This window comes from Salarias fasciatus, chromosome 13 (assembly GCF_902148845.1).
Source record: "Salarias fasciatus chromosome 13, fSalaFa1.1, whole genome shotgun sequence".
In the NCBI taxonomy this organism is placed as follows: Eukaryota; Metazoa; Chordata; class Actinopteri; order Blenniiformes; family Blenniidae; genus Salarias; species Salarias fasciatus.
This window is the reverse complement of record NC_043757.1, coordinates 8,267,399-8,294,501: the sequence shown is the minus strand read 5'-3', so window position 1 is coordinate 8,294,501 and position 27,103 is coordinate 8,267,399. Positions and strand designations below refer to the sequence as shown.

General features: G+C 43.9%; 1 protein-coding gene across 1 annotated transcript in view; it reads left to right on the top strand.

The window, feature by feature from the left end:
* The window catches only part of LOC115399247 (adhesion G protein-coupled receptor A2-like), a 107,359-nt gene that overhangs the window by 37,960 nt on the left and 42,296 nt on the right, over positions 1-27,103 (top strand). The window contains exons 7-10 of the mRNA XM_030106527.1: positions 15,784-15,948; positions 20,585-20,822; positions 21,276-21,425; positions 25,864-26,025. Of these exons, the coding sequence (XP_029962387.1) occupies positions 15,784-15,948; positions 20,585-20,822; positions 21,276-21,425; positions 25,864-26,025 (715 nt within the window). The remainder of the gene's footprint in view (positions 1-15,783; positions 15,949-20,584; positions 20,823-21,275; positions 21,426-25,863; positions 26,026-27,103) is intronic.

The following is a 27,103-nucleotide window of genomic DNA, read 5'->3' as shown; positions in this document are numbered from 1 at the left end:
ATAGGTACAGAGTGTGTATCAGAGAGAGAAACGGAGAGTCAGCCTCCCTCCCCGTCTCTCACCCGCTCATACGAGCTCTGATTTACCTTTTGTTATTGCCGCCCTTGATAAGGATCTGAAAGGACGGGACAGAATTGGCTTGGAAGCGCGCCAGCACCTCAGAGCAATCTGCGGCGCGTCTCCAGAGGTTGGCCGTCCAGCCGCTCCCCGGGCGCACAGGCTGATCACACGCTAAGAGGAACAGATGCTGAATCATAATTGCAGTGATCAAGTAGACCGGCCACACTGGGCTTCCCACTCTCCCCCCCCCCCACCCCTTCAGTGACATGAGATGAAACTCTACCCCCATCCACGGCGTTTGTGCACACGTGTGTGTGTGTTGTTTGACATAACGGCTGTGATGCAGAAGAAGCTCGTCGCCGCTGATTAGTTTAACTGCTGTCTGCTCCGACTCGGCCTCGCTAACATAAATATTGATGGAGTGCTGACAGAAATATGCTTCCCTTTGTCAACAGTGCAGTGTTGTGTGGTTTATTTGGCCACATCAGAGCTCAGGAACTCTTTCCTCCGCGTCTCTGGGACGGTATAGCATTTCCCAGACTGCCAATGGCACAAATTGCCAATATATTTTTTTCTTTTATTGTGCACCAGCTTCCTGCTCCATAATCATTGTCAATGATCCCCGTGGTGAATGCAGTGCTTTGAATAATTGGATTAAAGGTAGTGCGGCCTCTCTCAGGGATGTCTCCATGTCTTTGTGTCCCAGTGGTGATGTTTATTTCAATCAACATATTCATCAGGAGTTATCAATGGAATACATTGTCACTCAATTATCACAGCCTGCGGTTAGAACCGCGGCCCAGACGGAAATTACACAGCATGAAAGGACAATTTTGAAATACTTTTTGAATTCTTTGAATACTCCACCTTTACTTTCTTTTGTGATGCAGATTTCTTTGCAGTTCAGATTCTAATTGCATTATTATTATGCAATCAGCTTTAAAAACATGACGCTCAATGCTACATGTAGAAATACCACACATAAGAGATACATGCATGAATTCAAAATGGCTAATATGGTGCTCTTACACATTTTCTTCCACAATACATGAGATGTGGCGGTTCACTGGTCTTCAAGTGTTGAATAGTGAGCTTTACAACATGTCCAATAGCTTTTTCTTTTCTTTTTTTTTAAAAAGAAGATTATAACGTCAGACAGCATGCATGGGTTTCTTGTGGATTTATTTGTCCATCCATCCATCCATCCATTTTCTACCGCTTATCCGGGGCCGGGTCGCGGGGGCAGCAGTCTCAGCAGGGATGCCCAGACTTCCCTGTCCCCAGACACTTCCTCCAGCTCCTCTGGGAGGATCCCGAGGCGTTCCCAGGCCAGCCGAGAGACATAGTCTCTCCAGCGTGTCCTGGGTCTTCCCCGGGGTCTCCTCCCAGTGGGACATGCCCGGAACACCTCCCGAGGGAGGCGTCCAGGAGGCATCCTAAACAGATGTCCGAGCCACCTCAGCTGGTTCCTCTCGATGTGGAGGAGTAGCGGCTCTACTCCGAGCTCCTCCCTGGTGACTGAGCTCCTCACCCTATCTCTAAGGGAGCGCCCAGCCACCCTACGGAGGAAGCTCATTTCGGCCGCTTGTATCCGGGATCTTGTCCTTTCGGTCATGACCCAAAGCTCATGACCATAGGTGAGGGTGGGAACGTAGATTGACCGGTAAATCGAGAGCTTCGCCTTTCGGCTCAGCTCCTTCTTCACCACGACGGACCGATACAACGACCGCATCACTGCAGCCGCTGCACCGATCCGCCTGTCAATCTCACGCTCCATCCGTCCCCCACTCGTGAACAAGACCCCAAGATACTTGAACTCCTCCACTTGGGCTAGGGTCTCTCCACCAACCTGGAGGGGGCAAGCCACCTTCCTCCGGTCGAGGACCATGGCCTCGGATTTGGAGGTGCTAATCCTCATCCCTGCCGCTTCACACTCGGCTGCGAACCGCCCCAGTGCATGCTGTAGGTCCGGGTTCGATGAAGCCAACAGGACAACATCATCTGCAAAAAGCAGAGATGAAATCCTGTGGTTCCCGAACCGGAACCCCTCCGGCCCCTGGCTGCACCTAGAAATTCTGTCCATGAAGATTATGAACAGAACCGGTGACAAAGGGCAGCCCTGCCGGAGTCCAACATGCACCGGGAACAGGTCCGACTTACTGCCGGCAATGCGGACCAGACTCCTACTCCGGTCATACAAAGACCGGACGGCCCTTAACAAGGGGCCCCGGACTCCGTATTCCCGGAGCACCCCCCACAAGACACCACGAGGGACACGGTCGAATGCCTTCTCCAAATCCACAAAACACATGTGGACTGGTTGGGCAAACTCCCACGAACCCTCGAGCACCCTATGGAGGGTATAGAGCTGGTCCACTGTTCCACGGCCAGGACGAAAACCGCATTGTTCCTCCTGGATCCGAGGTTCGACTATCGGTCGGATCCTCCTCTCCAGTACCCTGGAATAGACTTTCCCGGGGAGGCTGAGGAGTGTAATCCCCCTATAGTTGGAGCACACCCTCCGGTCCCCCTTTTTAAACAGGGGGACCACCACCCCGGTCTGCCAATCCAGAGGCACCGTCCCCGACAGCCACGCGATGTTGCAGAGACGTGTCAACCAAGACAGTCCCTGCACATCCAGAGACTTAAGGTACTCAGGCCGAATCTCGTCCACCCCCGGTGCCTTGCCACCGAGGAGCTTGCCAACCACCTCAGTGACTTCAGCTTGGGTGATGGACGAGTCCACCTCTGAGACCTCAGCCTCTGCTTCCTCCACGGAAGACGTGGCGACGGGATTGAGGAGGTCCTCGAAGTATTCCTTCCACCGTCCAACAATATCCCCAGTTGAGGTCAGCAGCTCCCCACCTCCACTGTAAACAGTGTTGGCGGAGACCTGCTTTCCCCTCCTGAGGCGCCGGACGGTTTGCCAGAATTTCTTCGAGGCCGACCGATAGTCCTCCTCCATGGCCTCCCCGAACTCCTCCCAGACCCGAGTTTTTGCCTCCACAACTGCTCGGGCTGCAGTTCGCTTGGCCTGCCGGTACCCGTCAGCTGCTTCGGGAGTCCCATGAGCCAGCAAGGCTCGATAGGACTCCTTCTTCAGCTTGACGGCAGCCCTTACTTCCGGTGTCCACCACCGGGTTCGGGGGTTGCCGCCACGACAGGCACCGGAGACCTTACGACCACAGCTCCGAGCAGCTGCTTCGACAATGGAGGTGGAGAACATGGTCCACTCGGACTCAATGTCCCCAGCCTCCCTCGGGACATGAGAGAAGCTCTCCCGGAGGTGGGAGTTGAAAGCCATGCTGACAGAGGGTTCCGCCAGACGTTCCCAGCAGACCCTCACAACACGTTTGGGTCTGCCAAGTCTGTCCGGTTTCCTCTTCCGCCAGCGAATCCAACTCACCACCAGGTGGTGATCGGTCGACAGCTCTGCCCCTCTCTTCACCCGAGTGTCCAAAACACGCGGCCGGAGGTCAGATGACACGACAACAAAGTCGATCATCGACCTCCGACCTAGGGTGTCCTGGTGCCAAGTGCACTTATGGACACCCCTGTGCTCGAACATGGTGTTCGTTATGGACAAACTGTGACTAGCACAGAAGTCCAATAACAGAACACCACTCGGGTTCAGATCGGGGAGGCCGTGCGATCCAATCACCCCCTTCCAGGTCTCACTGTCGCTGCCCACGTGGGCGTTGAAGTCCCCCAGTAGAACAATGGAGTCCCCAGTCGGAGCACTGTCCAGCACCCCTCCCAGGGACTCCAAGAAGGCCGGGTACTCTGCACTGCTGTTCGGCCCGTAAGCCGAGACAACAGTGAGGCACCTATCCCCGACCCGAAGGCGCAGGGATGCAACCCTCTCGTTCACTGGGGTGAACTCCAACACATGGCGGCTGAGCTGTGGGGCTACAAGCAAACCCACACCAGCCCGCCGCCTCTCACTGCGGGCAACGCCAGAGAAGTGGAGAGTCCAGCCCTTCTCGAGAGGTTGGGTTCCAGAGCCCAGGCTATGTGTGGAGGTGAGCCCGACTATATCTAGCCGGTACCTCTCAACCTCCCTCACAAGCTCGGGCTCCTTCCCCACCAACGAGGTGACATTCCATGTCCCTAGAGCCAGTCTCTGTGTCCGGGGATCGGGTCGCCGGGCACCCTGCCGTCGGCTGCCACCCAATCCACACTGCACCCGGCCCCTACGGTTCCCTCGGTGGGTGGTGAGCCCACCGGAGGTCAGGCCCACGTCGTCCCTTCGGGCTGAGCCCGGCCGGGCCCCGTGGGCAAAGACCCGGCCACCAGGCGCTCACTTACGAGCCCCAACCCCAGGCCTGGCTCCAGGGTGGGGCCCCGGCTGCGCCATACCGGGCGACGTAACGACCTTTGTTCTTTTTCTTCTCATAGGGGGTTTTGAACTGCTCTCAGTCTGGCCCGTCACCCAGGACCTGTTTGCCATGGGAGACCCTACTAGGGGGCATAAAGCCCCCCGGCAACATAGCTCCTGGGATCATGCGGGCTCTCAAACTCCCCCACCACGTTAAGGTGGCAGTTCTAAGGTGTATGGTTTGTATTCACATTCTGTGAGGCTGATGTCAAATTACACGAGAGACTGATTTTATTTGAGTAGATATTCCAGAAGAGGTGGGATCTCAGTGAGCAGATTTATGAAATGACAGGAGTTAAAACAGCCCGTTGGAGACCGGCTGTAAAATATCAGAAGGCAGGTATTGATTCTATTGTTTCTTCTCGTAGAGGTCCACAGCACTGTGGAATTTTGTGAGAAAGAGCCAAAGAAGAGAAGTCAGGGCTTTCGATGTGCACAGGAGGCGTATTGAGGATTTTGAAGGATACAGACACAAGTCAACTGACTGAGAGTAAGGTCGCCGCTTTGACCTCCAGCCTTTCTCTCCCGTTGTCTTCGTCGTCCTCAGTTTATATTGTCGCATAAACCACCAGAATAACACCAACCGCTTTTCACTTCAAAGTTTCTGACTCCTCAGAACTATACCTGCATTAGATATTGGGCCGATGCTGCACAGAGTCCTGACACAAGACGGCATGTAGCCTTTGCGTTTTGGTTTGTGTATTGAGTACGAAGTACATTTCCTGGCATTTAATAAGTAGGTTACTAGGCAAATAACTACAGGTTAATACTCGTATTGTTCTCGTCCTTTAAGTATCATTTCATGCTTATTCATATCCTCATCCAATGCCAGGATTAATTAATGCAGGATTTATTTTGCGTTTCTGGTTATTTTGTCTAAAGTCAAATTACTTTTTGCTCAGTTATCTGGTATTAGTTCCCTCAACAACACTGATTAATCTGATTTAACATTTTTAATGTATGTAATAGAGTGATTTATGATTACTGGGAGTTTTTAATTGATTCTAAACAGAATCTTGCTAACAAGTAAGTGAGGTACATCACATAGCTCAGTGGCTGTTCCTCCTTATCAGCCTCTTCACATTCATTCTCTTACAAACTCATTTACTCAGAGCCTCCCTACAGGCAGCTTTATCAGTGCCGAGTAATTTGAAGTAAGAAAATAATACCTTTATGGAACCATTTACCGTGCTAAAATAGGTAACGCATGCATGCAGTTGTAATTTGTTGTGTTCTTAGTCATCCATTACTCTATTTCTTGTAATTATATTGTGTAAAGTATTCATATTAAAATAGAAACAGTCTAAGAAGACATCATCTCATCTTAAGTTGTTTCAGATTCTGAATGTATTTGGATCAATAACTACATCTAATAGTATAAAACAAATGTGGAGAAATTAGAACCAACATCATACTTTCATTTAGATTTTTCTGGATTCTCACCTCATGGTGATAATATGCATTAATAGCTAATATATTGAACACATTATTATTCACAGGAGAGACTTTTTATATCTTAAGACACTCAGCAGCTGAGTAAACTTCGCGATGCCACGAAATCGAGTTACTTTTGTACTTTGAAGCACATTTGAGGTGACTTGGATCATCGCAGCGCATTGCGAGACATCATTAAGAGAACTCCTCATGCAAGTCACTTTATATTGGTGTGAACAGTCTGACGACCTCTGCTCGCTCTTGTTCCAGTGTTCTGCTTCTTCCTTCCCCATCAGCTCAGTCCTCACTCAGTACCACCATCAGTCCATCAGAGCTGTTCCAGCTCAACATCCCTGCAGATTTCACTGCATTCCCATCCTGATTAAGGCCTCCGCTTGCAATTACACACTGCTTCCTCTTTGTACATACAAATAAAACTGCTTTTCTCCCCAAGTAGAACCTATCTGGAACATGTTTCTCTTGGCATCTGAGAATGTCTTTCTCTTTTAGGGACGAAAGAAAGAAAAGAGAGGGAAAAAAACAAACCTGTGAAGAGCAGACGTAATTTCCATAGCTGATGAGCGTGCACCACAGTCTGGTCCAAGAAAAACAGTCTGCTGTGCGTGGGCTGAACTTCACCCTTCACCCTTTGCTGTATCTTAAATTATATGTGTTAAGAGAGTCGCGTGGGGAAAATGAGTGCTGGTGCAGCTAACGGTACATTTGGGGGGGGGGGGGAACCTGAATGTTTGGCCTTTGACATGCCAGATGCTGTCAATGCTTGTTTAGCCACGACAGAGCGTACATTAGTCATCGCGGGCCGTGTTGGTGTTGTTCACCTTGGATAAATGTCCTCTGAGTCAGTGAGCCTCGCCCTGCATGCCCCATCAGAGGGGAAAGACTGAGTACACAGGCTTTAGCGCGCGGCTTAAAGCCCTCGTTTGGATTTGTCGCACAGTGTTGCAGCAATCTAAGCAGAGATGCCAAAACCTCTGCGAAGTGACCTCTCTGAAGGTGAACCCTGAAAAGCTCTGCTGCTATTTTCTATTTTCTTGAATTTTGCTTTGTCCTGCTTTAGGCTGCGTCACTGTTTATCTTCCAAATGTCATCTCTCTTTTGCAAATTTTTTCCTGATTAAAACAGGCGTAGCATTTAGAAACATACAGCAGTTAGCTTTACCGTCATCTCCACTGCCGGGGAAGTAAACAACATTGATTATCTGTTTATCAAGGCATCTGTTAGTGAGTGAGACACAATCAGAGGTAAATAAATATTTCATCGTGAAAGCTGATGTGTGAGTATCACAAAGATGTTCTCACTCAACAATCTGAAGACCGACTCAGAGCGTTATCAAAGCGGCAGCTTTTGTTCCTGACCTGCAGTGGCCTGTAGCTTTCAGAATTTCTCCAAGGTGAGAGAAGATGTTTTATTAGCTGAAATAAACCTGATTGGAGTTCTTGAATTACATATTATTTAAATTTAACATACAGGAAATAGGTTATTCTCAACTGGAGTTGGACCCCAGTGATCAATGGACGAACATGTCCAATATTGGAGTCCATGATGGCTTGTTAAAACAAAACAAAGGGACCTATAAAATATCAGACAGGCGGTTATCCATCCATGGTAGATTTTTGTTCCATGTCTTTCTCTCACCACCCTCTCACTCTCATCATTACAGCTCCTTTATTTACTGGTGCAGGTGGGCTGATAAGACTGTTTCATAATCTCCGTTTACATTGCTCACAGTGAGCAGCAGCAGAGAAACAGGCCCCACGAGGCCGCGGCGCCGCGGCGATGTGGGCCAAACTCCTGCTGAGTAATGGTGCCCGGCCAAACTGCAAGCACCAGCTACGCGAGCAGCAGCAGCAGTGGGACCAGCCAGTGATTCATGATTCATTAATCAAACATTTTGCAGCCCTGTAGCTACCAGACACTATGGATGCATCTTTCTTAATCCTCTCCATTTTTAATCAGGCTAATCTTGTACAAAATGAGCAACCTGGCTTGGTAATATCTCTGAAGGCAGAGGAAGGTGAGATTTTTTTTTTTTTTTTTTTTTTAAATCAGCACTTAATTCTTTCTTTTAAACCATCTTTGATTTATTTTATTCAGTCTGTATTCCTCTCACATATCGTGACATTCTACACTGTTTTCTTAAAACTCTGTTTCCGTTGCAATCATTGCTGCTTCCCCCTCAATTTCCATCTTTAAATCCAGCCATCGGTTTATTAGCTTTCCACCATCAGTGGTCTAACAATACAAATTTGATTAAGTCCACACGAGTTCTTCCTCTAGGCTCAATGCTGTACTGCAGGCAACTTTCACTCAATGAAGAATAAGCTGAAGAGTAATTTCTGAGCGCTCCACAATACGCACCGTGCAGACAAATGGGCCGAGTGGGTTAAGGTAATTTGATGCCTCTTCATTGGGAATAGCTTGCTGATTATATCAAAGTGAATTATACCACCGTATGTGATTGTGTGTGTCTGCATAGTAAGCACGTGTGGGGACATTGGGTGAAATGTAAATTACAAACAGAATACAAATGTGACAAGTCATTTTCTCCCACGTTTAGGAATTTACAACTGGCAGTAGAACAACGGCAATTTCTTGAATAAATGGGATATTTTTTCATAGATGTATTTTCAATTTGATGACAGCAGCCTTTTTTTTTTTTTTTTTTTAATAGATGTTGCATTTTTTCATTTTCTGATGACATTTGGATATTTGAGTTATAAAAGCCTCAATTGTTTGATTTAACTCAGTATACCTTGAATAATCCTGGGTCCAAAGGTTTAATGTAAATGAAATTCATATCAACGTCTGGTTTCTTCTTTGCATTCGCAGAATAAATTGCAATTTGTCGATACAGTCATGGACTAATACCGCTTCATTTCTAGAGGAGCATAAGTACAGTGCTAACCTTTAGTCACTTGCTGATACCTCCCCAGAATCTTTTCCGAGTACGCTGTGCAGTATCGAACCCGACACCCAGTACTGGTGTCAGCATTGAGGCATCCCTCGCTTTTACTAGTGTTCCTGAGTCAATGCAGTGGTTTCCATGGTGCAATCAAGTCTGGCGTGGCGACAAAAACCTCAAAGATACAGTAACAGCCAACTTTGGTTTTCGGTCTTGGTTTTTGTAACCGGAGAATGTTAAGCTCTTATGCAAAGAAACTCATATTCAATTGTTACAATCTTTGATTTGCATAATTTATCACCACATGGTTCAAAACTTCATCGGTTTCTTCTGAAATTTTTTCTCGGACAAAATGTGATGCGACTGTCAGTGCTCTTCTAGAAACGCACACATCTTCAGCAAAAAATACCTCCGTTTTTGTAACATTTATGTATCCTGTGCTATTTCGCTAGCCTTTTGAATGACGGGCACAATGTAATGCCATTTTTATTTATTCATCATGCTCAGCTTAACCCAATGTTTCTGCAGTTGGTGTTTAAATTGCTCTTTTTTTTCAGCTGTAAATGTTGAGAACAGGAAATGTGAATATGACTTCACCGCCTCCGCTCACTGTGGGGGAAAAAAAACACAAGCCACAGTTTGATTTAAAGCATTGCAGCTTTTGGAGATTTTGATGGCGAGCGGGGACAGATTGGAAGTTTGCCGTCTCATATGCAACATTATGTAAACAATTTGTCAAATATCAGCGTGCTGGCATAAATGTTCCTAATGAGTCCTCGGGGAGCCGCTCTACAATGGCGCAGTGTTACCGTGGATGTAGGTCAGCGCTTTGTGTGTGACGTATGTGTTCCCCTGCCCCACTGATTTCCTCCAAGTGGGGTGATTTTTCCATCATGTTAATTATGTGAAGATGACCTTCTTCTTTTCCTTTTTTTCCTTTTTTTTCTGCTGGAAACTGGACCGTGCTGCTGGGTGACATCCTCTTTTAGCAGCAGCTCACCGTGGGCGTGTGTGTGTGTGTGTGTGTGTGTTCAGGCTGCTGTGCTGAAGTTTGCAACGAGTTGCAGGGGGAGAGAGAGGGTTTGTGTGTGTGTGTGTGTGTGTGTGTGTGTGTGTGTGTGTGTCGGGGGTATTTCCCAGCATTCAGACAGTTGGCAAAATTTCAGCGATGATGTAACTGTCCCTTCTGCAGACTATTCATGCTTCGAGGGGAGCGTCGCAGCTCTCTGTCACACACTCGCATGCACGTAATCACACAGTTGCACCATTATATGAGGCATCAGCGGGGGTGGTCAGTGAAAAAAAGAAAACATCAGAAAAAAATCTTGTAGTTTTTCCAGTGTTTCCAAATAAAATTTGCGTTTGTTAATCAATGTTGTCTTGAACATGGTAACTTCTCAAAATAACACAGTTAATCAAGATTGTTGAATCAAATGCAAGACAGTAATTCAGTGCAGAAAATTCTCGTCCTTGGTGTTGGTATTTTTTATTTATTTTTTTTTATGTGGCTCTTTGTGGGGAAAAAAGTTTGCACACACAACGCCATAGTCCATGACATCTCCAAACACTCTTTCATTGTCACGCTTTTGTCCTGAGACTGCAAGATAAGAGGCCCTTTCAAAGATGAAATAAAAATAACTGTCTGTTTGATTGTATTTTTGTGAAAGCGACAAGAAATCACCACAGAGGGGCTAAAGTGCTGCGTACGGCTCCGGAGCTGCAGCTTTCAGACCCCTGTCAAACCGTATTCCAGCATGTGTTTATTTATCTAAAATTGTATTGCCATTGGGGCGGAGAAAATGAAATCCGCCATTTATCTAAACATGAATCGACACTTCAGTGGGGCCCCTAAACCCAAACAGGAAGCTCAGCAGACGCCACACAGAGGATGCCGCCTCTCATTCAGAGTGGTTTACATCTGTTGTTCGTCTTTACAGAGAAAACGGGGTTAAAAAGAATTACCTGTATTTTAATTAACAGAAAATTCTGCAATCATTTCCTGTCCTGTATTATTTTGACTCCGCCGCCGAACACAGACAGTCACAACCTCAACGACGGGAACTTTAGGGCCCGTTTACACACTTTCAAATGAAAATGGAAAAATTTTGTGGCATGTTGGGGGTTAGTTTACATTTTTTTGAAAACATCTCCAAAGGTGCGTGAGTTGAGGAATAAAGTTTGCCTCCAGAGCTTCATCAATCCCAGTCCATATTTTACTAGTACCTGGTAGTTTAAGAGTTTATTTACTGTAATAGAAATCCAGCTTTGTCAGATGTCCATAGGAATGTCTGTGTCCTCGCCATCCGTATTGTAAACCCGGTTAAAACTCACGCACACATGGGAAAACATGCAAACTCCACATAGGAAGACCTGTACTCAAACCACGACCTTCACACTATGAGACAAGAGTTTACCACTGTGTGACCGTATGTCTCTAAATGAAGAATAAAATAGTTTCTTCTCATTTCTTTCATTGTTTTTTTTGAATATAGTATCCTACTGTTCAGTCGGTGAAGTCAACTGCTTTCCCATTCCGTCATGAAAACTGACTTCAGGCTTTTAATTGGTTGAAATTCGTTCAGATCTTCTGCAAATCATCCTCCTTTTTTTTGACACCCACAGAGGGAAGAACACTGTATCTGCCAGCCGCTGTTTTGTAAAGTCAATGAACAATTTGCTGCCTTCTTGACTTTGTATGTTGGAGCTCCAATTTCATTACCTGGTGCAAAACCGTTTCATCAAACCCGCAGCTTGAATCGTCCGCTGTGAATTACTGCAGCCTCCATGTAACACCAGTCCTGTGCCAGTAAGTGTGATAAGCATGACCAACGGGCCTCCCAATACTTTATCTGCATTATCTGTTTCGATTAGGCTCTCAGGCGGCGCACGTCCTCGTTACGTAACTCCTGCAGCTGGAGAGACGGACTGAAAGCCGGAGCCGGGCCCAGAAGGTTTCAATTTAGGACGGATATTGTTTTAAAGAGGAGGTGGAGGATGAGACTCGGTGACTGAAAGAATGTGTATGAGACACAATGAGCTGCTGTGTCAACGATCAGGCTTTAAATCTTACTGTAGCAAGTCGTGCTGTAGTATTTCAGGAATGTTTCAGAAAGATCCTCTCCAAACTGTTAAATAATTATGCTAGTCTAAATAAAAACACCAGTAAAAAAAGAAAAAAAAGCAAGCCTTTTCTACAGCAGTGGTGATGCAGAAGTCAGCACGTGGATTTCCACGGCTGCACATCCTCACTTGTTCCGGAGCCCCCGAATGTCATCATCCCAAGTCAAGCGTTCAAATCTGATTTAGGGCGTTTTAGAAAAAGCAATCAGAAATGAGAGCTTTAGTGGAACACAGAAGATGAAATCGGGACTATTCATTTTCATACCCCCCCCCCCCCCCCCCCCCCCCCCACCACCACCACCTCCACCCCCACCAACACCACCCAAAGTCATCAGAGCAACGTCATGTGTCAGTTTGGTGCCTCATCGTGGCGGCGGCCTTTAACTTCTGTTTCGCTCCTGTTACTGAACAGGCAGGAGATGATCTTGAAATGTTTCTGCATCAACTGGAGGGTGGCAAACATAAGGTCCGTGGGTGAAAAATGACCCACAGAATTCTCCAATATGGCCAAACCACCAAGCAAATTGTGAATAAGTCAGAGTAAGCAGATGCAAGTTATTGTAGCAAAGCTTGTGTGAAATCCACAACCACATCCAGGTCTAAAGAGGGAAATGCAAAAGCATGCACTGTTTATCATTACATTATTTTCTAGTCTGTTTGCAGATTTTTTTTTCTTTTTTCTGATCAATCACAGTAATGGGGAGTAATAGCGAGTACTCCTGTTATGCTCTGTGCTTTTCACAGTTTGGAGGAAGTGTGCCACAACCACACACCCACTGTGCTTCAGGAATTAGACCTGCTGATAATAACTGCTTTTCTTAAATCACTGACATTTTTTTTAAATTTAATTTATTGAGTCAAAATGTTAATTACGGTAAGTGTTTTGAATAAAGTAAAAATCCAGTATTGACACTGGAGCTGAAAGTGTCCTCAGTGTTAGAAGATGGTTTAAAATGTGTCTGGATTGACAGCCTTTCTGTGATTGGCTTTCTGCTCACCGGTGAGATTAACAGTTCAGGTTTCTTTGAAAGTTAAGTCTCAAATACAAACTTCAGCGCTAAAGGTTTTCCCTGTTTCACCATTTTACAACATGACCTGATGTCAAAATGGTTCATCTTTTTTGGAACCTGACCTTTTCGCTCTGTGGCTGAAAGGTAGATCTGGAAAAAGCAGTTTGATCTCTGCTTATTTTATCGTTGAATTATCAGTCTCTATCTGTCAGCTGGTCTTCATGATTTTGCCCAAACGTCACACTGTTTTAGAGGTTAGTGCTTTTGCCTCACAGTGAGGAGATCTTTGGTTTAAGTCAGGGCATGGTAGAAGTTTGCAAATTCTTCCTGTGCATGTATGAGTTTTGGTTCGAAAACGTACATTACAGCTGAGCTGAGTTAGATAAAGCAGCACACAATGAGGATGCATTTATAGAGCTGGTCTCATTGAGCTTCTGATGTGAAGAAAATGTGATAATGGTCTCTTTTATCTGATACGACTAAGAATGAAGCTACAGAAGTGATATAAATAAACCAAATTCCACAGCCAGTTGTTGAGTGTGTTGTGTTAATGAATTAGTATTTTAGTTATTAGTATTCAAGGCAACGTTATATTGTGTTTTTTATTCATGTTAACGGGTTGCACAATCAAAGGCGTGGCATAACTCCTGTAAAGTAGTCTGAATGTTAAAAAAAACCTCCCTCACAGTGTTTTTTTTTTTTTTTTTACATCTCCAGCATTCCTGACACACTTCAGTCATTCAGTCACATTCAAGTATTCACACACACAGACTCACATCAAATGAGCAGAGCCACACAACAACAAAAACAAACAAAAAAAAAAACAAGTGTGTCTGTGACACGTTGGTTTCCTGGATGTGAAGCATCAGCAGTGAGGAAGATGGTTTATGTGTCAGAGTGGAAGAGCAGAGCCATCTGTTTGGAACGGTGTTTTTATAGCAGTCAGAAGCCGTTTATTGTAAAGGAGGCAGAGATTCATTACGTACGGGTGCAGCAGTGACAAGTCTTATTGTCTGCACTTTTCTCTGGTTGTCTTTCTCTTTATGTCCCGTTTGCACCTAGATGTGCTGTTCACTGCTAAACAGACTGGTATGTAAATTTGCCCGTAGTGGATTTATTTCTGTATAGATACTCAAACTGGACTGCTGAAGTTTAAACGGAGTATTCAAGGAATCGTTAAGTGACTTTGAAAATGGTTGCCGGTGCCAGAAATGCTGGTCTGAGTATTTCAAAAGTTACTAAGAATTTCATGCACATCCATCTCTGGGGTTTACTGAGAATGTTTTGATAAATATAAAATATCCAGTGAGCAGCAGTTCTCCAGGCCAAAATGCTTTCTTGATGCCAGAGGTCAGTGGAGAATCGCTGGAGTAGTTTAAAACGATGAAAAGGCAACAGTGAGTCGAATAACCACTCGTTAATAAATAACCAAAGTTTTCAGGAGCCTTGAACCAGCGAGGAGCAGCAGTAGAAAGCCACAGTTTCATCACAACATTTCTTTGCAAACTTAGGAATCCTTAGTATCAGTTGAGTCATTCTATTTCTGCTCACTATGTCCCGTAGAACTGTCGTCAAACGGCTGTCTGTATTGCTTTGTATACTGCGCTTAAGGCGGAACACTGAGTTTGAATTTCGACATGAGAAAAGGGAGGGCTCAATGATCTGAGGATGTATTAGGATTATTCTCTAAAATTTGATTTCATTAAAATTTTGATTGCTTGGTTCTGTTTTTCTGCTTCAGCTATTTGCAATAATAACATTCCTGTGAGAGAATCCTGAAGAAGTGATGACAGATTCCACCTATGGAAAGGCTTCTTCAGTCCAGAAGGGGTCCGCATTGATAGTCATGTTCCCCAGTGGGGATGGCTGCTCAGTTTGGAGATTACTGTCTTGCTCAAGGACCCATAAACCTGAGTGCATGTGGACATTGCATGATGGGAGATTTGACCTGCAACGTTTTGACTGTAAGACAGCTGAGACAACTGACCAGAGCTCCAGACTTTCCAACATTCCGATCTGTTGTCCAACACTTCACTGCTGACTAACTTCCATTTGTGGGTACCCTTGCACTGTGTTAGGCATACAGTGACACGGTTTACACTGTGAACTCCCACAGCTTAATTAACCGCAGAGAAAAATGCATTTCAGGTCAACACAAAGCAAAGTGTGATTGTGACTACAGCGGGATTGTGTTGAGAAATGAAACAGTTGGCATTTGTCAAGGGGGTAGTATTTCCATGGTGATTATGCCCGTTGCTTAGCAATCTCCATCGGCTTTTCTTTTTCTTTTTTTTTCTTTTTTTTTTTGTCTTATACGGAGCAAAATCCTCAAGATTAGTCGCTTTGGCAAATGGCCTGCATTGGCTCTTTGTCACTGCTTCACCATCCTTTGTCTAATCAGGCGTTTTCCATTCAGATAGGAATCGCTGTGACACAGTGGTAAAAGATAAGCATGAGTAATGATCATTTTAAGTCACAGCCAACATTTTAAGCTGCCACGTCCTTATACGCGTGCAAGAGCCTCTCCAATGAATTACATTGCGTGAAGCGTGCAAGTGCACCGACGTCTTTGAACCCGGCTGACTGCACAATTCTTGAGATCTTCCCTCTGACCTTAACCCTTCCTGCTGTTTCCTAAACTTAAACCCTCAGCCTCATCCAGAAATAATCCAAAGCGGCCTTAACAAAAAAATCAAACCTAACACAGAACTAATCCTAAAACTACGTTTGACCTTAAATGTGAGGCCAAGTTTCAATTCAGAACACAGGAGAGACATCGGGGATCAAATTACCAACACAGGCTCTGCAGTTACAAAAGCAGACACCTGTAATTTTCCGCCTCTCCTCTCCTTCTCCAGCGAGGTCGTCCTCTCCAACATCGATGTGGCCGTCGCCGGCGTCTGGGAGTGCCTGGTGACCAGTTCCCGTGGCAACGCCTCTCAGCATATGGAAATAGTGGTGGTTGAGACATCAGCGCCGTACTGCCCTGCTGACAGAGTCACCAACAACAAGGGTGACTTCAGGTGAGTCACCCAGATCGGCCGCATAGCGCACAGCGCTGTGCACGGCGCCGTGCGCTCAGCCGTGATGGCTCAGGTGTCTGCTCCAGCATGCTGCTTCACTGACACTGAACAGAGGTAAATGAGGATGATGATTATTGATTTGTCATGATTTTAAATTCAGCTGACGTCTTTTGCACAACAGAGTTGCTCACCTGGACCTTTAGCTGAACTCAAGAATTTGTTCATTTGAGTCTTCAAACAAATGAAATATTAAACTGGTTTCACATCCAAAAAATGTTCATTTCCAAACCTGTTTTCCAGTGCCCCTCCAAAAATCAGTCCACTGTAAAAACATTAAATGTAATCAGTTTAGGGGTGTGAGACTGATTTTGGTGCATTTTGGTATACAATTAACGAGAACTCTAAATCTTTGTTTCAGTGCATCAAAGTATTAATATATCACATGTCAGACCTATAGTTTTACAATATTCTGCCTCAGGTCACCATGAGCTTTACAGTTTACAGATCACAGTGAATTTATTTATTTTTTACTCTATTTACATCTTCAAAGGCATGAAACATTCAGTCAAATGTAGCTGGAACAAAAAAAATAAAGTTATTAGTTCAAATTATGATCACAATAACTTGTGAAATTGCAGAAATGGTCACTAATGTAGACACATTTCTTTGTCTGAGGCGTAATCCTGATTTTCTGAACTGACTCGCCACATACAGACTAAAGTGCGCCCCTGGTGGTGCAGTTCATGTCAGCTGACACATTTCATCTCGCAGGCCGGTTGGACTCACTGGTGGGTGGGTGAGCTAAAGAACAAAAAATGTCATAGGATAATTAATGTTATGTCCATATTAATATTTATTAGCCACTTCCATATAATTACACACGTAAAAAAAAGGTTGGGTACCAGTTGGAAAGCATGGCTCATTTGCATTACCATAGTCAGCCACCAGGGGGGGATTGAAGATAATTAGGCATAGTCCTGTCCCAATTTTTTACAAAGACCTTTAAAAAGTGTCAGTAAATTTATTTACAAGTACATATTTCTCGTTGGGAACACACAGGAAGAGATGACAATGCGTGAGTGAGCCAGTTGTCTGAATAGGGTGGGACTTAGCTTGTTCACATAATCGCGGAATAAATCGGAGCTTTCGTTCGGATCAGATGGGCTCAGTGCCATTAGAGGGACTGGAAAACCTCCAGGCTAAAACTTGTGATGTCTGACACCAGTAATCTCCTTGCTGATCCGACGCCAAGTCAAGCAATCCCTGGTATCATTGACGTGTTGTAGAAAAGTCATGAATAGTAACTACATTCAAGGGGAAAAAAAAATCATATTTTCATGAGAATCAATTTGAAAACATTAAACTGAAAAATGTAGTATTGGAAGTATTGATGCTTTGGTTGATCAGCTTGTTTATAGCGGATAATCTGAAGAGCTGCATGAATTTGGTTTGATTTATAACTCTTTAAAAGATACTTTGAGCTCCAGAAAAGAGAAGAAAAAGAAAAATTTAACATTATATTCTCCCTTGAGTCAGGTCTGTGTTTGTGACTGTCTCTTCAGCTCAAAATAAGCAAATAAGCCGATTTTTCAAACATATCGTACTTTTCCTTCACCACTTCTGAATACACCACGTCTGAGAATCTCAAGCACACTTTCATGTCCCAACTAGTGTAACTGATGGTAATGGACAGTAATGACTGGTTTTCAAAGTCGGCATCAGGCATTAGTTTAACCGCACTGTAATTTAATTCACCAGAAATATTGCCGGTTGCAGGGAACGCGGTATGAAAATTATCGCTATAATCAGAGTGCAGGCGCTCTCTGTGATTATCCCTCCGCGTACGGTGCAGCCCGGCCTGCTTCTCGCCGGCGCCTCACACCTGGTCCACCCTGCACCGGGCTTTGGCTCATTAACTGTCGCACACCACAGCCGAGTGTGTACACTACAGTGGAGTGTGGACACTTCATATATTTTAATAATAATTGGATATGAGCCGGAGAAACTCCCCCACACATTATGACTGAGTGCGGTCCAGCTTTTCATCAGGACTATTAAAAAATAAATAAAAAAACAAAAAAACAGAGCTTGTGTTCCCATGACTCAGGTTTCAGATAAAAAGAGGCACAAACACTACACATCCCTATGACCTCCATTTATCCTCCTTTTCTCCGTCCTCCACTGTGTGACCACCTTGAAACCTCGAAGCGCACACACACACACACAGACACACACACACACACGCCCCCCTCTGCTTCTCCTCCCCGGTGGGTGTGCTGTTGTCGTGTACCCTCCTTTGTAGCCTCTGTACTTTACAGCCCGCTTCCAGTGCGGCGAGCAGCGAGGCTTTGTTTCTGCCGGAGCACTGGAGTAATGGGCTGGAAAATGAGGCCCCCTTTTTGTTGGGGGCGAAATTAACGCCATTTATTACTAAGTAGCTGCTGCGGCAGCGGCGTGGACGGCGAGCGATGCGGGGAGGGGGGGGGCGGGGGAGGCGGGGCCGAGGGATGGCAGGTCTCTACCCTCACAACAGATTACTTGCCTCCCGAGTGCCGTGCTCCTTCATTTTAATTTAGAAGACGTCCAAAGTGTTTCCACATTAAGCATTCACCTCGGCTTCTATTCCATGGTCGTTTTTTTGACGCTGCCTTAAGCGCAATAGCACAATCCATGAGACACATGTTTCTCCTCTCATATTGATCGGCATGCAAACACCGGTTTCCCTCGGCTGCAGATCCCGAAGACCTTTTAATCCATAACAGTGTCAGATAACAAACCCTGGAGTTAATTTACTATCTGGGAAATGTTGTGGACCATGAGGGTTTTTTTTTTTTTTTCACCTAAATGAGCTTTGCTTTACCAAAACACTAACCGACAAAAGCCAGAAAATTAAAAAAAATCACCCATTTGCCCGCAAAACGTCCCTGGTGCCGTTCATATCCTGGTCAGCAGAACAGTTCTGGACCTGACCCTCTCCTTTCTTGCTTCAGAGGAGAGTCCAGTGAACTTAGCAATGCCATGAAAACGACACTTTTTGACAGTATTCTGCTCCGCTCTAGAGGCTCATGGTTCTGCTTCAAGTAAACATCCTTCCATGGAGTTTTCTATTTCCTGTCATACCATCCTTTTTATTCCCGGTTAAATATTCATTAGAAAGCAATCTTATCCAAATCCACAATCTTGAGCCACACGTCGTTTGTTGGTGGCGTTTCTTTACACCAATTTCCGACCAACCGATTGTTTTCTTGCTTGCAAATAATGATGTTTTCACCAGATATTTGTTGTTCTGTTGGCCTGCTCCTTCAGGGAGTTAGCGTAGAAAAACCAATAGGACCAAGTATCTCCTGAGGATTTCATATCCAAATATTTATCTTCATTCCTCACTTTCCCCCCCCAAAAAATGTTTATTTTCTGCCATTTTTAAAACACATGAGAATCATCCACATCAGCAAGTCTACAGTTTTGCCAGCACACCTGTTATCAATAGGATGGCTTTCTTTTTATTTTTGGCATAATTAATAAGCGGACCAGATTCTTCCAGAAGAATTCCACTGAAATTCTTGAGTTAGTGTTTGAATGGTGTGTTTCCCACATATTAGACCAGAAGCTTGTTTTTTCCATTTCACTGTAATATGTGTAATTATGTGTCTGTTTTATTAATTTTGACATAATGTAACAATTCTGACATTTCTTTCATATTGATGTTTTTTTCGTTCTTTCTTTTATCTATATGCTTTCAATTTGAATCACATTGTTTAACTCTCTGGAAGAATCTGGCTCAATTTCCCTCTTATTATAGTCCCTAAGTTGAAGATATTCGTAAAAATCGTGTTTTCAAAAATCACATTTCTTTCTTAAATTTGCAGAACTCTTGAGTGCCCTTCTTTTATCAGACCATTTCAAAAAGTTGTGCAACTTGCCACTACCAGATTCAAACACTGCGGAGAGAATCACCTAAACATCATGAATAAGTTTGGCTAAAATCCACAAATGACAGGATCGAGCGTTACTGGTTATAATGATCCAACTCATTTCTTTGTTTCATTAGATCAACATCAATCTTTGGGACAGAGCAAAAGAATGAGCAAAAAGCATTAATGTGTAAATGTGTCAGCTCACATTTGAGAATGAGTTTTTTGTTGATGCACCCGAAACGCACCGAGGAATAATGGAGGGAAGAAGTGCAACTCCTCTGAGCGATGCTCAAGACTTCACGACCTGACTGCATATGGATAGAATTACAGATATTGACTGAAAATATGACACTAGTATTTTACCAGGATGGAATTGGGCTGTTTTTGACCCCTGAACTAAATTGTGCTTCACGCTCCTGCAGTAAATATTTTAATTAATGTAATTGTCGTCAGTGTCATTTACCTCAAGGAGGTTTGTTTTAGTGGGATATAAAAAAATAAAAGGCAAAGTTTATTATTAAAGTTTGTAAATAATGATAATTAAGTTCGAAGTCGTCACACAATCAAGTCTCGAGAAAATAATTACACTTAGCTGTAAATCATTTATGTAAATGAATACTTTCCTAAGTAAAGGGAGTATGAAATTGCCATCTGGTGCAGCGAGCGTCGATTTCTAAACTCACATCCTTCTCCGTAATTCACAGACGTTTCTATTTTGGCAGGTGGCCAAAGACTCTGGCAGGCATCCTGGCCTTCCAGCCCTGCGCTCCCGCCACCTTTGGCTCCGCCCCCCACCCGTCAGGCGGCGGCGGCGGCGGAGGCGCTCCCCCTCACGCGCCGGGCCAGAGGGAGAAGAAGGCGTGGCGGAGCTGCGACCGGACCGGGCGCTGGGCCGAGGAGGACTACACCCAGTGTCCGTACGCCAGCGAGTCGACCCGCGTGCTGCACGAGCTCACCCAGGTTCCCTCCGCAAAGCACCGTCTTTATTTTACATCAATTCATCTCATCTGAACCAATGTTGTTTTTTTTTTTTCCCCCACAACCTCCCTTATTTTCAAAAGACAATTTAATGATTTGATTAAGCTTGAAAACTGAAACACACCCCGTTGTTTGATCTGTAGCCTGCAGGTATTTGCAGATCTGTGCATGTAGGTCTTGGTATACATAATGCAATATGACTGACAACAAGCCGCTTTATTCCGCTCCTCTCATGGGATTACCACAACACGTTAATGTACTGAACTTCTCAAAGCTACATGAGTGGCATCAGGCGGCGTGAGCGGGATTCATTATTCATCGCGCTGACTGTTTGATGCTGCTGAACGGCGACAGTGGGCTGTGTGATCATCCTCACTCAGGGACATTACAACACAAAAAAAAAAAAAAAAAAATGCTTGTTGCTTCTTATTTCAGATTCCCATCAACGTCACCAACGCTCAGCCGCTGGGCCAGCAGTTGGTGGCCTTCACAAGCAGGGCGGCGCACTTCACCGACGTCATGGACGTGATCTTCGTCACCCACCTGGTGGAGAGGCTGACGAGGCTCGTGGGGAAGCGGAAAGATGTAAGTGTTGAACAGAGAAAACAGTGATTTTTTTTTCCTGAGACCTGATCTGAGACTTCACTGTATTTTGCATCTGAAGATTTTATTAAAATTGATTTTATGTTGAGATTGGAGTCAGTTTTGGTTGTAATTATTTGATTTTGTGAAAATTATAGACCTTTTGATCACTCGCCACAACACAGGAAAACTCTGGCTTAAATTTAAAGGTTACTATGGCACTGTTTCACTTCTCCAGCCCACTCAAGATGAAGTTATCCCCTGAACTAGAATGTTTTTGACACCCCTGACTCAAATCAATTTCAATAAAGGAAAAAGGTTTCAACAAGTGGATTTTCACTCTTTGATACAATTGGCTGCTCTTTATTTGGAAAGCTATTAGTAATATTAGCTTCCATTGTGCCTGTCGATGCTCAGTGGGGCTGTTGGTGGTGGAGGTGGAGGAGATGGGGGTGCCGGAAGGCTTTGTCAGCGCACTGGGCAGATGGCAGAGTCTTAGAAATTAGAAATACTATTGTTTCTTTACATGTATCATGGTCTAATTTGTTATCTTTATGTTAGAAGTGCTGGATGTTTCTTGGTAAACTGGTGGGTTAGAAAGTCTGCATTCACCATTCTTGAAGACAGAGAAATCGGAGGGAAAAAAAGAACTCAGGAGTCAGGACAGGATCGAAAACAGGAGGAGACATCTCTGCATTACATGAATTTTGCAGTCACTATAACACGGATGAGCCAGCAGCAATGCGACAGTTCATTAAGCGTCAGTCATACACTTAACAACCAGAGGTGGGACAAGTAAAGCTTGCTTTTTAAAGGAAGAAGTTCAATGTTTTTAATGAAGTTAAAAAAGTTAAATGAACAATAAAAAAAAAAAAAAAAAAAAAAAAAAAAAAGAATAATGGCTCTGATTGTCTTCATCGTGTGAAAATGGAAAATAGCCATTAAAAAGACGTTTCAATTGGCTGGGTCCAAAAGATAAAGCATAAATTGGGATGCTTTGAATCTGCCTGCATCACTGTGACATAGTTTACTTTCATTTCTGTCCGAACCAGTTCTGCTGCTCTCAGACGTCATTCACCATTTTTAAATTACCCCCTTCCCACTTACTCATCAGTACTTTCCAGCCATTTCTACTCTGTTTGTCTTCCACATAATCAATTTCTGTGTATCTGCTTTATGTCGAAATCTCATCCTTTTAGGTTAAAATCAATCATCTTTTTAAAACACAAATGACAACATATTAATAAAAATCCTTTCCAATTCAAATTAACATTTAATGACATGTTTTATTGGGAGGATGCCATTCAATATGTGTGGTCCAACATAACGAGGACGATTAGTAACCGATCACCTTAAGGCCCATTTTCCAGTGAAAAAGTTAAACATTTATTACCTCCTACATCAAATGCTAGTTTCAGTCCAGTTATGAGTTACTTCATTAAAAATGAGATGAGTATCTTACTTGATAATGAAAAATAAAAATTGTCGTATTTAAGATATGCATGAATGGATGGATGATTAGAAACTGTTAACAATGAGCTCATCTCTGTATTATTGGTGTGTTTCTGTCACACGTTACCTGAGCTGTCAGCACACCGCGGGTCAGTTTAATGAGTTAATTAGTTAGCAGGATATCAAATGATGGTGCACTCACATTGTTTTGATTTGAGTTAATCATCTGTTATTAACTGAAGACACACTCGCAGTACTTGGCGTCTCATCTGTTCTGGAAAAAAATAGTTTATAAGTGACGAGAAGAACAACAAAGCAGTTGAGATGAAGTATGGACGTGCAGAATGCTTTTGTAAAGGAAATCTAAGAATTGAATTAATCTAGGAATTCATCACAGATGCTGTCGATACTGACTGATATTCTTTTTTTTTTTTTTTACAGTGGGACATCTCTAGTTAGGAACTACCACTGACTCAGTTAGACACTAGAAAACCAGAACCAGCATGATCTCTTTGAAGTGTTCTGAAGTTCTGAGGAGAACTTTCTTTTGAGGATTACTGAGCCAACATTTGGGCGTCTAATTCTCAGTGGACTTCAGAGTTAATTATATCTTCAGAAAAGCATAATCCACAGCAAATCTAAAAATATGTGTGTCAGTCAGACTTGACTGAGCGCTTTCAGTTGGAAAGGCTCTTCTTGGAATACACTGCCCAGAACGAGGCCTTGATTTGCCATTTTGGTTTTCAGGCATCCCTTATCTCCCTTCTGTGTCAAATGAATCATTAAAAAGTACTATACGATCAGATGATTTTGTTATGAATACAGTTTGATTTATTATCTTGTATTTCACATCTTTGTGAATCTTGATCAAATGACCACACATTTAAATAGCAGTTCTGGTTTTATTTTGTTTTGCTTTGTGGATGATCAACTAGAATAGAACAGAATAGAAATGCTTCATTAATTTCAGGAGGAAATTCTTTGCAGTGTTGCTCAAACAGGAGTGACATGAGGCACACACAGTATTCATATCAATTCTATGTGTTTTGTTTATTGCTTATGTTTGCCAATGTAAATGTCTTACTATGGAGTTGGATGATTACTGCTGCAGAGGGGTAAAACCAGCCCGTCTCACGACCCTCTAAGCTTGGCTCATGTTCCTGTTAGTGGGTGCCTGGTGGATTCTGCTTCATAGTGATAGGAAGAGCCGACACTGAGGATCAAAAAACATTGTCGCTATGAATACTTGGCCGCCACAAGCCAGTTATCCCAGTGGGATCTTTTTCCTTAAATCCCCTGCTTGAAACCCAAAAAGTCAGGGTTGTGGTGGAAGAAATTAGAGCATTACAACAAATACGTCAAAAAAACAAAAAAAAAAACAAAGAAGGCATGGAAGATGATCTGTCATAAAGCCAGAGCTGTTATAGAAGAAGAGTGAAAGAGATTCAGAAATTATTGCAAGATCTAAGAAGGGATATGATATAACACAGAAAATGTGTAGAAAAAAAAACAAAAAAAAAAACTCATGGGGGACCAGCTGAAGGAATGTTTCCTATTGTTTTGGATTATATTGCCTCCATACAACAAATGCGTTTGGTACGACAAACCAAACCAAACTGCACCGGCACGTACTGCGCAGTGGAGAAGTAGAAACACGACGCACCGCCCTGTGTGTGCTGTAGGCTGAGGGACCGCCATACGCTCCGGCTCTCTGTTAATGAGGGTATCATTGCTATTTTAATCACGTGGAGCATGTCTCATCACTGGTGTGTGAGCCCCGAAACACTTTAGCATGTAGCACGTCTTGGAGTGAAATCCTCCTGAGCATTCAAACTAACGAGCGACATCAGGCTAACTCTGCCGGGCCAACTCTCTCTGATGATGAAGTTTCTGTTGTTGTATGAACTTGCTTTCGCCTCCTCTTGATGTTTTGGCAGAACATCATTTACAGTCTGTCTTACTTTTGTTGCTCATTAATATTAATGAATCTCCAAACCGCTGGCATCGCTCGTGATGTCTTGTGTACCTGTGGGTGACGTTGGTGAAACATGGTATCACGTAGTCTGGGATCGTTTTGTGAGTATGATATCCTGAAGAGTGTCAGACCTGCTCTCTGATACTGGTATCGGTGCGTTTCCACATTTATACAGAACAAATAAATCTCATCTTAACAATATCAGGTTTACACTCACTTTCAGGTTTGGTTTACTAGCTAGTATAGTGTTGACAGCAGCTTTTCAAAAACTCCTCACCGGACTGAACGATGCTGAATCAAAGGACACGACATCACGCCATCCCTCTGAGTTCAATCCTTCAATCAATTCCAGACAGCTTAGCTTTTCACCCCGTGTGATTTCCTCTTGCGAATGGCGGCGGGCAGCCTGAATGGAGGCTGTGGTTATGAAGACGCATCTCTTTTTGGACAAGTCATACATATATACACTTTCATTTTACCTTGAGTGAACTCCAGGAGAGGGCTTTTCCCCCTAACTTTGCGTCGCGCTGAAGGTCAGGTTGTGCAAGGCGAAGGGTGTCGAGCTCAGTCAGTGAAAAGAATCAATATTAGCTCTCGCTTGTGCAATTACTCATCATGGGTCACTCGGGAGGAGATATTATTAGGAGATACTTAGAGTTTTATCATTCCTCAGCAATGCTGACGAGACCACCCTCATTCATCCAATAAAGAACAGTCAAATGAAGCAACAATGAAAAGTACAGTAAGTAAATAGAGAACTGCCATCCCAAGGAAGCGATTATACCCCATTGGAGCTGCTAATCTAAATTAAATCTCCCTATAATGAATGAAGCCACCATTGCCTCCCTCACAATTCTGACTGGAGATTATAAATGTGCCCGTTGTTGTGGATATGATTGATGTGCATGATGAATCTGCCTCCCTGCATGCGTGTCTGCCTCGTACGCAACGCTTTTTTTTTTTGTGAGATCGCATTTCCATTCTGCAAACATCTCTGCGTGTGCCTCTCTTCAGCTGGGCGACTACATATCAGACATCGCCAGCAACATGATGCTGGTGGAGGAGCACATCTTGTGGATGGCCCAGAACGAGGCCAGGGCGTGCACGCGCATCGTGCAGTGCGTGGAGCGCATCGCCGACCTGGCTCTGACCGGCGACAACCAGGTCATCTCCAAGGTACTGCTGAAGTGCGGCGCCCACACACACACAAGGCCGCGCTCACTCAGGGCGGAGGTTGATTATCTCGCTAAATGTCCCCAAGCTTTACCTTTTTTCTTGCAGCTTAGAATAATGAGAAGTTAATTTGGCTCACGCAGATAAGTAGAATAAAGCAAGAGGAGGGTAAATTGCTTCCTTTTTTTGTTTCCTCTTACTTTTGTCTGTATTTTTGTCCTTTCTGCTGCCACTGGGAATGAAAGCCTCGGCTAAATGACTGATAGACGGAGCAGGCCAGGACTGATTATTCTCCTGATCTTTAAATGTTGGACTTAGGATATCTTCTCTATTAAATGTAAAGGTACTTTTTGTACAAACAGACTTTTCTTAAAAAAAAAAAAAATAAAAAAAGTCCAATCTAATGAAGAAAAAAAAATATAATAAACAGTCTTAACACTTTCACATTCCTGATGTTGATCAGATTTGTTTCTCAGACAAAATAAGAAACAAATCTGTTCCCGTGCCCTGACTTCTGAATTATTCAGTGTGTGATTTGCCTCGGGTACAGGTTGGGACTGACGCCAAAAACACCAGAGGAAGAGAGGACTTAGGAAAATATTAAAAGTGTGGAACAAATGGCATGTAAAGGGTTTCAGGTTAAGCGAGAAAAATATGAAGTTCAGTTTGTTTCCGGACAACAAACACGAAGAAATCACAGAGGGCTCGGAGGTGGTCGAAGTCAGATTTTCAAATGTCAAAGCAAATGAAAATGAGACACTTTCTAGAATCTACAGCAGGGGAAACGCACCTCCTTTGCATGTTTGTGTGTCCGCCAGTGTTGGCTTCACTGGAATGTTTCAGAGTTTGGAGAGAAAGTCTTCTGAACTCTTGACCCATGTATTCTTTTCGTGTCTCAGCTGACAGTATTTGCTTATGTTACAAAATGTTTTAAGATAAAATGTTCATTTTTTGCGTTTTTCTTTTAGAAAAGTTTCACGTTTACATGGCAACATTTGAAAACAACAGATATACTGAAACAATGTAGATTGCATGTTGGGCCAAAAGTGAAAGATAATGAAACCATACAGACATGCACAAA